General features: G+C 50.1%; 1 protein-coding gene across 3 annotated transcripts; it reads left to right on the forward strand.

Moving 5' to 3' along the window:
* Positions 1-241: 241 nt before the first annotated feature.
* Positions 242-11462, forward strand: LOC311423733 (complement component receptor 1-like protein). 3 transcript variants are annotated; one of them, XM_084498109.1, is made up of 14 exons: positions 242-498; positions 616-801; positions 1432-1528; positions 2252-2334; positions 3196-3387; positions 4042-4224; positions 4633-4818; positions 5614-5707; positions 6033-6118; positions 7046-7231; positions 8036-8129; positions 8456-8541; positions 8904-8927; positions 9185-11462. In XM_084498109.1, exons 1-14 carry the CDS (start codon positions 447-449, stop codon positions 9226-9228), a joined length of 1593 nt encoding a protein of 530 aa, XP_084354235.1. In that variant the 5' UTR covers positions 242-446; the 3' UTR covers positions 9229-11462. The 3 variants fall into 3 exon arrangements, with proteins under 3 accessions (XP_084354235.1, XP_084354237.1, XP_084354236.1); XM_084498111.1 differs by lacking the exons at positions 7046-7231; positions 8036-8129; positions 8456-8541 and having other exon boundaries at positions 320-498; XM_084498110.1 differs by lacking the exons at positions 4633-4818; positions 5614-5707; positions 6033-6118 and having other exon boundaries at positions 320-498.
* The last annotated feature ends 388 nt before the right edge of the window (positions 11463-11850 follow it).

Consider the following 11850-nt stretch of genomic DNA (forward strand, 5'->3'; position numbering starts at 1 on the left):
TCGGGGAGGCAGGGAGGAGGGAGACGGGGAGGAGGCTGTGCGGGAAGGGAGGCCGTGCCCAGTGCCTTCATGCACTTGTTTTGCTTTCCCATTGACGCGGGGACACATTTACCGGGGGTACCGCGGGAGGCGCCCCCGGGCCGGGCGGAGCCGCTCGGGGGAGGCGGGCGCGGGGCGAGGGCTCCCGCAGCCGGCCCCGCACGCCCCCTTCTTGTTCATCCACGGAAGGAGGGCGAGAGGCTTCCCAGGTGACGGGGCTGGGCTCAGCCGAGCCCTTGATTTTCCTACGAAGCCGGAAAATTCCCCTGAGGCCGGCCCGGTGTCCGCCCACCCCGGAAAGGGCCGTGCCGGCGGGGTGCGTTGCGCATCGCTCCGACGGCACCGGGATCGGCACGGGCACGGGCACCGGCACCGGCACCAGCAGGGGAACGGGCACCGGCACCGGCATGGGGCTGCTGTGGCTCTGCGCCGTGCTGCTGGCGCTGCCCGGAGCCTGGGGTGAGCGGGGCTGGGGCTGCCGGGGGGCTGGGGCTGGAGGTGGGGGGCTGGAGGTGGGGGGCTGCAGGTGAGGGCTCTCCTCGGTTTGCCCCCCGCTATCTCCCTGTCCCTCCCCAGGTGACTGCCAGGGTGTGCCGAGGTTCTCCTTCGCCGAGCCCCGCAGCCCCCCCAACGCGTCGTACCCCGTCGGGTCCCAGGTGCCCTACAGGTGCCGCCCCGGGTACGTGGGGGTCAGTGACAAGTCCTTCCTGGTCACCTGCCTCCCCAACTCCACCTGGACATGGGACCCCGACTTCTGCATCGGTGAGTGCCCCCCCCGGCCGGCTGCCGTGGGCTATAAGGGGGTCATGGTGAGGGGGTGCGGACCCCAGGCGCCGCTCGGGGCTCAGTGTGGGTTTGGGGGTGCTGCCTGGGGTGCTCTGTTTGGGGGTGCTGACAGCAAGCATCTTCCCAGGGTGTCTGCGTGAGGTTGCCCTTTGAGCTGAGGCACTATAATCTCTTGGAAATGATCTCTGTCCCACTTAATTGCTTTGCCACCTGGTCATACAGCACGTCTGCTGAGGCAGGTTTCCACAAAACCAAGGTACAGAGGGGGCAGCGGGATCACTCATCCCTTGTCACAGGGCTAACACGCTCGTGCTCCCCGCCCCTTCTCCTTTCTGTTGTTTTTCTCCCCAAAGCCTCGTGTCTGTATTGGTTTCCTGCCTCGTTAAGAGTTCTTTCATTTGTCCTGAGCTGTTTAACCATTAGTTCCTCCGAAGTTAATGGGTAATTTGTGTCTTTTCTGAAAGTGCCGCTACTTGCTCTCAAGGAAGCGCAGGTGCAAGTGAAAGGGTTACCTCGTCCGTGACGGTTCCGAGCAGCACTGTCACCTGTGTTTCGTTATAATGCAATAAAATACAGCTAATGCTGAGTGCTTGCCCCCCCCCCCAGGAAAGTTGTGCCGTGAACCAGAGATAGAAAATGGCAAATTTCACTACTCAACCGACCTGCGGTTTGGGGCGACGATAAATTTCACCTGTAATTTCGGGTAAGAGTTTGCGTGGGCTGCTGGTGACTCAAGGGAGCTGAGGCTGGGAGACCCTGGGGACTCTTCTAATGCCTGGGGGCCGTTTCCTTGGCAAGCACGGGCCAGGTGGGAGGTGTTGAGAGCAGGCAGCCCTGGGGATCAGGCTCCCTCCTGTTCTTATTATCAGAACAGGTTATTTTCTGGGTGTGAGATCATGTTCTTTGCAAGCTGCTTGCAACTTTGCTTTGAAAAGGAATTTGTTCATTCCCTGTCGTTCCTTATTAGTAATTATCAATGTTTCAGGTGTTTCCTTTACATTGGTTAATGCTTGGTGCATTTTCTATCTGAGGCCCAGTGGGTGCCCTGCAGGGGTGTTCGCTGTTGTGCAGGAGAAGGGGGGGGGGAGGGGGAATAAAAAAAAAAAGGTTTTAAAAAAAATATATAGGTCTAGTGGCCTGGGTCTAAGCAGCCTGGGTATGCCAGTGACACCCTGCCCTGTTCGGGTCTGCTGCGCAGCCTCAGGGTGGGGATGCTCCTGCGAGCTTTTACCCATCTGCTACAAGTATAATGTCTCCCTAAACTGCATCAAATAATGCATTTCTTTAGGTACTGAGAAAGCTGTATTTCACAGGATGGATGGCTCTTTTTCCCCTAGGTTTCACCTCCAGAGAATGCTACAAGAAACTGTTTCCTGGATTTCATTTTTTTTCAGTTTTTAAGAGATTCAATCTTCTCTTTTCTTAGGTACCGATTAGTTGGGATGCCATCTGCACAATGTGTACTTATTAACAATGACGTTACTTGGGATGATGTTCCATTCTGTGAGAGTAAGTACATCTTAAATGTTCTGTGTCCATCTTTCTTGAAGTTACTGCATATCCCTTATAGTCCTGGGAGCAGCAGGTGGGTTCTGTCTTCCTGGCACCTGATGCAAATTACATCAGTCTCTAGAGACATTATCCCTTACCTCTCCCCCAGACAAGAGCTCACAGCGAAAGTGAGAATAAAAATTAAATACTAAGGAGGATCTGTGGATGTTGGCAGAAGCTCGTGAGTCAGATCTGCAGGGCGAGCAGCTTCTGGGGCTGTTTTTCCTGGCTTTTGGCCAGGCTGGTGTGGGCCCCACATTGCTTGTGTTGCACTTCTCATCAGCCGGGCACTGCTGAACTGCAAGCACAGCTTTTGATCAGCAGGGGATGGCTTTCGATGTGACAACATCCAAAATACGTGTTTTCAGAAGGGAAGATGAATTTCAAGAGTTTTCTTCATTTGGGCATTGTTCCTACCCAGTAGGCAACTGGCCATCAGCTGCGGATAGCTTGGGTGGTTTGTGTCTGTCAGAAGTATTCTGGCCTCCTCCCAGCAAAAGCAGGGACTGGTATCACCAGTTGGTGAAGTTGCCAGGCTACTTAGCAAGACAATGTGTGGTGCATCCAGAAGGACTTGTCTTTAATGTCTCCTCTTGGACAATAGCTGCTGCTCTGCCATTTTAGTACCCATTAAAAAAAAGCTGAGAGTCTGAAGGGGCATTAGCATTCAATACTATAGGTTAAGATGATTGATTTAGGGCCACTTACCCATTCTTTGGCTTTACTTAGTAGTTTTTTTTTTCCTGTTTAATAGATAGATGTCAGTTCCACATATGATGGAAATGTTCTTGTATGTTTTGCTATTGCTTTCCCATGCAGTTATTCCCTGTGAACCACCTCCTGTAATTGCAAATGGGCAGTTCAGCAATACACAAACAGAGTACGTCTTCGGCTTAGCTGTAACTTACACCTGTGATAAAGGCTTTTCTCTCATTGGAAGCTCCACGATTTACTGTACGGCGGATGCTGAGTCCAATGGAATATGGAGTGGTCCAGCCCCTGAATGCAAAGGTAGATGTTTTCTTTCTCTCCTTACTCTTTTCACTTTGTTTCTTACTCCTCTCCCATGTGAATTATTTCTGGTAAGCTGCCAAGTATGAGAAGGTTGATTTGAGTATAAAATGATTCCCAGACTTAATGCAGTGGTTCTGAAGTCACAGTCAGAAGCAGGGCTTGGTTTAATGGATTCTTCAGCACATAGAAAGCCACTCTAATAACCTAGATTGAACGAGAATAAGCAACACTGCCTCATTCCACCAGATAAGGCTAAAAAGATAAAGTGGGAAACTACAGCTTGTGTGAAAGGGCCAAGAGGCTGTGTCTGCATTTTTCCTGGCAGCAGTAACCAGACTTATTTTCCTTTTGGTCTTCCACAAAGTGTAAATGAACATGAATCATTTGTTTGGGACTCTCAGAAGTCCTTGAGAAGCAGTCCTCTCTCTGCCTGTGCCCAGGGCTTTCTGCAAATGAAGCTCTGTGTGCAGTTTTTAATGGTGTCTCTGCTCACAGAGTACCTGTGGCATGCAGGGGACCTGCCTCTTGTAAAGCAGAAGGGTGGCAGTTGTTACCAGAGGCATTACACGAGAAACTTCTGTAGACACTGTAGGGCTTTTTTTTTTTTTTTTCTTATAACAAGTATTCTTACTGATTTGCCTTCACTTCCAGTGGTGAGATGTGAAAATCCAGTAGTGGAAAATGGGAAGAAGTTAACTGGTTTTGTTGAACAATACACGTATGGAGATACAGTGGCCTTTGAATGTCTTCCTGGTTATTTTATGAATGGTTCTCATACAGCTAAATGTGATGCAGACGGTAACTGGAATCCACCTCTGCCCAAGTGTGAAAAACGTGAGTACAGACTTAGATTTTTGAAGCAATTGCAGTGAATGATGCATTTGTGAACTACAAATGATCCAGAAGTGCATTGAAAAGAGAGATGAAGCTGCCTTCAGTGCTTGATGGGCTTGCTTCCTGGTGGGGATGTTTGGTTTCTGAGCTCAGCTGTGGCTGATGCTGCAAGTTGGGTGGGTGGCCACGGAAGTAGCGTCAGAGAGGCATAGATGCTGTCGCATCTTCACCTTATCTCTGGCTAAGCAAACTGTGGTATATAAGTGGGTAGAATGGAAGCTGTATCCCAGGCACCACAACTCAAACAGGTGAAGACAGTGTGTGCTCCAAAGCGCAGTTGGCTAGCGTTACTGCTGGGCCTCTGGGCACTCTTCTGTAGCTGACTTTGCTTTTGTCTCCCATTGTTAGGCTACTGTGGTCATCCTCCCAGCATCCCTTTTGCTGAGTTAGTGGGGACTGTGAGTAGCAGCTCTCCTGCTGGAACCACATTGGAGTACAGATGTAACCCGGGGTATGCTACAGGAGATGGAACGTCTTTGGAAGTCACTTGTCTGGAGAATACCACTTGGTCTGTAAGCTCCAAGTCATGTACACGTGCGTATCTCTGTTCCTCTCCTGGCTGGGCTGACTGTACAAGTGATCTTGGTGTGCTCAAAATGTTCTTTGCTCTGAAGTTTGGTTCATATCCAGCTCTGGGTTTGCAAACACACCTAGAGTTTTCTTGCTGAACTCGTTTGAAGTGTATGTGTGCAAATCTAGCATTTTGGTCTACTCTGAGGAACTGAGAACAGGCTCTGCATGCCTCAAAGTGCGCTTATTACGTACATGGGCTGAGTGCTTTGTTTACTGAACAGCTGCGCTCTGACTTCAGGCCCCCACAGGTCAGGCGGCTGTTCCCAGTGAGGCAGCTGGAATTGACTCTTCTGGTGGATCAGCTTTTCCTCATACTTTGTAATCAAACTTGTTTTGAGGACAGTCAGAGGAGTTGATCAGCCTGTGCCACGAGGTTTACTCCTTCCTGCTGCTTGCTCATAGCCTTTCTCGCTTGCTGTATGCCCCAGTGAGAGGCGCTTGCGTTGCAGTCCCCATCTCTCAGGAGCCAGGCGTGTGGATGGGCGTAGGCCGTGCTGTACCTGGCACAGGTCGGTGCCCTTCGTCTGCACTGGCTCGTGATGTGGAAGTCACTCGTGGTGCTAAAGCACAGGGCTGAGCCTCCTGCTGCCACAGAGGCGAGGTGGTCAAGTCCTTCCCAGGCTTCTCTCCTCACAGATGGGTTCTGGCAGGGTTGCAAAACTCTGAGGCATTGGTAACATCAGACCAAGCTGAGACGTTACTGTTTGACAGCATCAGCACGTCAAAGCAGGTGAAATAACCTCTTTTTCTCTCTAGGACAGCAATGTACTCCCCCCGTGATAAAGAACGGGTTTGTAAAAGGGGAAGATTTCCTGTTTGGGGCAACTGTGGAGTTCTCCTGTCGTGATGGGTGAGTGGATCCCTGGTTAGAAGGGCCGAAGCTGGGGGTCAGAAGACGTCCTCCTGCCCTGATTTCCCAGTACAGCTGTGTATGAGCTGTGTGGTGAGATGAGCACATGGCAAGCACGCTGACTGGTAATGCAGCAACCTCTTCAGTTTGGCCTTGTGCCACCTACGTGCCCTTATCAAAGCAGCCTTTGGTGTGTTCAGACCCCATTTCATGGCAGTGGCAGCTTATGGTTTACAACTTGCATCTGTGCGATGGCTGGGAGGAGTGGGGAGAACCCTTCCTGGGGTGTCTTTGTGAAAGCACTCAAGTTCCTCTCTTTCTTTAGGTATAAATTACAGGGGTCATCTTCTGCCCAATGTGTGGCATCAGGAAATGGAGTTCATTGGAATGTGTCTCTCCCAACCTGTATAGGTAAGAGGAAAAGCTCTGCACAAAGCCATTCAGACAACTCCTGATCTGCTCTGGTGGTGGGCGTGGGCTGCTCTTGTGTGCCATAACTCAAGTGACCGTAAAATTCAGCTAACTCTTGCTGTGAGGGCTGAGGTGCAATATTCTCATCCAGTTCAGAAACTATGCTGACAAACTTGTGGGTGCAAGGGAAGAGCAGAAAATCTATGAAATTATGGGAAAAATGTTGATGTGATCTGTAAGTGGAGTAAAACTTTCATTCTCTGTAGTTACCAAATGATTGAACATTAGAGCTTTGCCTACTTAATTTGGTGTAATGCTAAAGTGCATAGTGTTATGGGAAGCTGAAGATGGTGGAAACGCTGCTTCTAGCCTGATTAGGTACTTCCATGGCTTAGTTCATGGGGTGATGTGCCTGGAGCTGGGCTACCAGCAGTAGCTGAGGCCCGGTACCAAGTGAGAAAGCTCGAAGTTGCTTCTAGACGTGTGTTGGTTGGCTAGAGCTCCTCCTCTCCATGTACCTTGTGTAAATTTTCTGTTAGCAGAAGTACTGAAGCACTCTTGTTGATGTTCCAGCTGCAGGACAGCTGACTGTTCTGTGTGGAGAGCCACCTGCAGTTGCCAATGGGAGGCACAATGGCACAAAGGGGGAGTTTGCCCAGGGAGTTTATAAACTATTGTAGTTTATAAATGCAATCATGGTTTCATGCTGGCTGGAGGGTCCTCTATTCACTGTACAGTAAGAGATAAGTACCGTGGAGTCTGGAGCGAACTGTAGTATATAAGTGGGTAGAATGGAAGCTGTATCCCAGGCACCACAACTCAAACAGGTGAAGACAGTGTGTGCTCCAAAGCGCAGTTGGCTAGCGTTACTGCTGGGCCTCTGGGCACTCTTCTGTAGCTGACTTTGCTTTTGTCTCCCATTGTTAGGCTACTGTGGTCGTCCTCCCAGCATCCCTTTTGCTGAGTTAGTGGGGACTGTGAGTAGCAGCTCTCCTGCTGGAACCACATTGGAGTACAGATGTAACCCGGGGTATGCTACAGGAGATGGAACGTCTTTGGAAGTCACTTGTCTGGAGAATACCACTTGGTCTGTAAGCTCCAAGTCATGTACACGTGCGTATCTCTGTTCCTCTCCTGGCTGAGCTGACTGTACAAGTGATCTTGGTGTGCTCAAAATGTTCTTTGCTCTGAAGTTTGCAAACCCAAAGCTGGATATGAACCAAACACACCTAGAGTTTTCTTGCTGAACTCGTTTGAAGTGTATGTGTGCAAATCTAGCATTTTGGTCTACTCCGAGGAACTGAGAACAGGCTCTGCATGCCTCAAAGTGCGTTTATTATGTACATGGGCTGAGTGCTTTGTTTTCTGAACAAACTGAACAGCTGCGCTGTGCCTCCAGGCCCCCACAGTTCAGGCGGCTGTTCCCAGCGAGGCAGCTGGAATCGACTCTTCTGGTGGATCAGCTTTTCCTCATACTTTGTGATCAAACTCGTTTTGAGGACAGTCAGAGGAGTTGATCAGCCTGTGCCACGAGGTTTACTCCTTCCTGCTGCTTGCTCATAGCCTTTCTCGCTTGCTGTATGCCCCAGTGAGAGGCGCTTGCGTTGCAGTCCCCATCTCTCAGGAGCCAGGCGTGTGGATGGGCGTAGGCCGTGCTGTACCTGGCACAGGTCGGTGCCCTTCGTCTGCACTGGCTCGTGATGTGGAAGTCACTCGTGGTGCTAAAGCACAGGGCTGAGCCTCCTGCTGCCACAGAGGCGAGGTGGTCAAGTCCTTCCCAGGCTTCTCTCCTCACAGATGGGTTCTGGCAGGGTTGCAAAACTCTGAGGCATTGGTAACATCAGACCAAGCTGAGACGTTACTGTTTGACAGCATCAGCACGTCAAAGCAGGTGAAATAACCTCTTTTTCTCTCTAGGACAGCAATGTACTCCCCCCGTGATAAAGAACGGGTTTGTAAAAGGGGAAGATTTCCTGTTTGGGGCAACTGTGGAGTTCTCCTGTCGTGATGGGTGAGTGGATCCCTGGTTAGAAGGGCCGAAGCTGGGGGTCAGAAGACGTCCTCCTGCCCTGATTTCCCAGTACAGCTGTGTATGAGCTGTGTGGTGAGATGAGCACATGGCAATGCACGCTGACTGGTAATGCAGCAACCTCTTCAGTTTGGCCTTGTGCCACCTACGTGCCCTTATCAAAGCAGCCTTTGGTGCGTCCAGACCCCATTTCATGGCAGTGGCAGCTTCTGGTTAACAACTTGTATCCGTGCGATGGCCGGGAGGAGTGGGGAGAACCCTTTCTGGGGTGTTTTTGCGAAAGCACTCAAGTTCCTCTCTTTCTTTAGGTATAAATTACAGGGGTCATCTTCTGCCCAATGTGTGGCATCAGGAAATGGAGTTCATTGGAATGTGTCTCCCCCAACCTGTAAAGGTAAGAGGAAAAGCTCTGCACAAAGCCATTCAGACAACTCCTGATCTGCTCTGGTGGTGGGCGTGGGCTGCTCTTGTGTGCCATAATCTTTTTATGTTGCCTGGTACAGCTTCTGTTAAAATCTCACGCCAGCAGTGTATGGTTGGGTTGTGGGTTGGGCTTACAGGCTGCTGCAACTGCTCCTCTGTTTAAACCCAGATGTATTTTCAGGGATACATCCATGGTGTAGGGCTATGCAGGGATCTTCTATGTGTTTGAATTGTCTCACGTGTGCACTGGCTTTCATTTGAGATGCTCGTTGTATAGTCTGAACTGTGCTGCCTGGACATTCAGGTTCACATTTTGGCTTGCTTCCTTTCCAGATGGAGCGACCACCATCATTGTTGGTAGGTAACATGTACCCTGGATCTCTGTGCCCCCCTTTCTTGCCCATCTTTACATTACTGTCTCTTAATTATTCTGCTTAAACCTGAAAAAAGATTAAGAGCCTTTCACTACAGTCTGTCACGTTTATATTTTTGTTGATCTAAGATTATGTGAAAAAGAGGGGAGGAAGGTAAAGGTGCTCTGCCTGTGGCTGGGGAGGGAAAGGGCAAGTGAATGTGTTTGGAGCACAGACTGAAATCTGTTGTGTCTCCTGCAGGTATCCTGCCCCTCCTCCTGGCGTTGCTGGTTATGAGCTTCTAGCTCAGGGTGCAGCCGCAGCGGGAATGCCCGGATCAGCTCCTCGGGGAGCTCTGAACTCCTACAGATGGTGGGACGTGATCGCACTGATCCCCGTGCTCTGCATTGCCCTCTGCTGAGATTGGCCTCACAATAGCAATCAACGAATCTTCAATGGAAAAAAAGATGAACTTTACCCCCAAATGCTCCCTCTCACTGCTCTGGACTGCTCACGCTTCTGTCTGCCAGAGCCGTGCGTTGTGCTGGCAGCTGGCTGCCACCCTGCCAGGTCTGTGTCTCGGAAACCAAGCGCAGTTATCCCCACGTGAAGTTGCAATAGTGCCAAAAACTTGTGTGCTGTGCTGCTCTGGACTCAAGGAAATTGGGCACTTTGGGTACCTCTGTGTGTTCTGCCACTGCCCCGCTGAGGTAACGTTGTGCCTGGCTCTGATCAGGGTTTTTGGGTGTCGTAAGTGAGCTGATGGGAAAAGGTGTGTGTGCCTTTGTGTGAGTGTGTGCTTGAAGAAATTAGATTTGATATGTATAGGTTGTGTAAGACAGGTGCTCCCTGTCAGTACTGAAAGCACTGAAAACATTCGTATAGAAGCACATGTTGTAGCATTTACTTCAAGGCAAGTCTGAACCACTGTGCAAACAGCCAGCCTCACAGATGGGCAATTTTACCAGAGAGAATAAAACTGTGAAAGGCTTCTTACAAAGAACAACTCCTCTGACTCTTCCTGTATGCACTAAAGTTAGTGCCATGGCAGATTCAAAAACTATTTCTGTGATACATCAAGGTTTTTCTCAGAGTGCCTTGCAGAAATACTCTTCCTGTCGGTGCAGTGACCCGGTGCTGCTGTGGAAGTGGTGAAGCAGTCGGGTGCCTGAAAGCCCCGCGAGGAACCGCAGCAGGGTGGGTGCTCAGCAGGGCAGGTGGCCTCGGGGCCGAATGCGGAACTTGCAGCTGTCCCTGCAGATGCCACCGAACGTCAGAAAGTTGCTGGGTGTGAACCTTTTCACTTTCTGCTCGAGTGCTGCCCGAATAGGAGGCCCTGGGGCTGCTGCGATGGTGAGGGAGGAAAAGCAGGTTAGGGCTTCTTGCTCTGCTGGCAGCAGGGCTGGTGCGCAGAGCAGCTGCTGCACCTGAAAGTTGGCACAGATGCACACCAAGCCAAAGCCTTAATTTACTCATCCGTGGGGAACAAATGCTGCATATTTTGTGTGCTTTTCTGTCATCCTGTCGAACCTGTCCTGCCTGGTCCCTGTGCTGAGGAGGACTGATGAGGTTGCAGCTGAATGAGGCAGCGTGCTGCAGCTGGGCGTGCTGTGACCCCTGCTGTTGGCTTTGGCAGTGCCACAAGGACAGCGCTGGTGGTGGAACCTCACCTGCTGTATAAACTGAGGATACAGGCTTAAGGTTGAGGGCTCTGATGCAGAGGGTTAAATGACCAGTCTGTGAGCTTTACACCATGAGCAGGTGGAAAAGGGAAGCCTTCAAAATGTCTAGTACATGCTTTTTTGTTTCTGCATTTTTACCCGTGCTTCTCTACTAACAGGAACGTGCATCTAATTAGAGGGAAAAACACAAAGAACAATTTCCATCAGCGTGTTAGCCTCAAATAGAAAAGTTCCCCTTACCAGAAGAGCATCATCCTGCTCAGCTGTCACTGTGGCACAGCAGAATCCAATTTTCGGAAGTATATCTTACAAAATAAGCAGTTGCAGATTGTGTTTTCATTCATATTCATGCATTTTACATATATATATATATATATATATACACATATGTGAAATATATGTGTGAATATATATTTCACTATACAGGTGTGTATATATATGAGAAACACTACTGTAAGCCACATGAATTGCCCAGGTGATCAAAACAAATTGAAAGCCTAGTACCTTAGTCATGTGTTTGGTTTTATTTTAATCTCAGCACAATTGTTTCTACTTCCTAGTCCAGAATGTGTCGTGCAAATGGTTTAGCTTCTGATTTTAAGGATCAGCTTGAAGTGACCTACCTTCTTCCCAATGGAAGGAACAGTAAATGCTGTCATATAGCTTACAGATGGGGTCACCAAATTTTACGGTTGAAGAGCACTTGTGTGCTGTGTTTATATGTGAATAGAATTAAGTTGTGTATAATTTAACTTTATGATTTCAATGTAAAGAATCTAATGCATACCCAGTATTTACGTGTCAAAATTGCATGTTGTGGAAGGTCTCTGTCAATAAAAAGGATAAGAAAGACTTGAGCAGTGGACATCTTGCTGCCTCTTCTAGGCTCGGAGAGCATCTTCAGCTATGCTGGCCCTGGTCCCATGTGTGGGAGGAGGGGGAAATGCCCCCTCTGCCCTTCCCTTCCCGTATGTGAGGGCTCAGCTGGTTCCTAGGAAGGGCTGCTGGGGGTTTGGGGAAGAGGCAAGGCCACTTCCCATAACCAAGGATGCTCTGCAAGGGCCTCATCCAGCTCATGGCTCCCCTGGGTGCTCTGTCACAGCTGCCCTGGGCACCGCAGTGGGTCCCAGGGGGCCACCCTCCCCTGCATGGGGCAGGAGGAGGAGGTGGGAGCGAAAATAGCAGCAGCAGAAGCGTGTGGGGACCTGCACCACCCTGGGGCTGGTGCCCATGCTGTGCGGGGAG

The sequence above is a fragment of the Aythya ferina genome, assembly GCF_964211825.1.
Source record: "Aythya ferina genome assembly, chromosome: 25".
Lineage (NCBI taxonomy): Eukaryota > Metazoa > Chordata > Aves > Anseriformes > Anatidae > Aythya > Aythya ferina.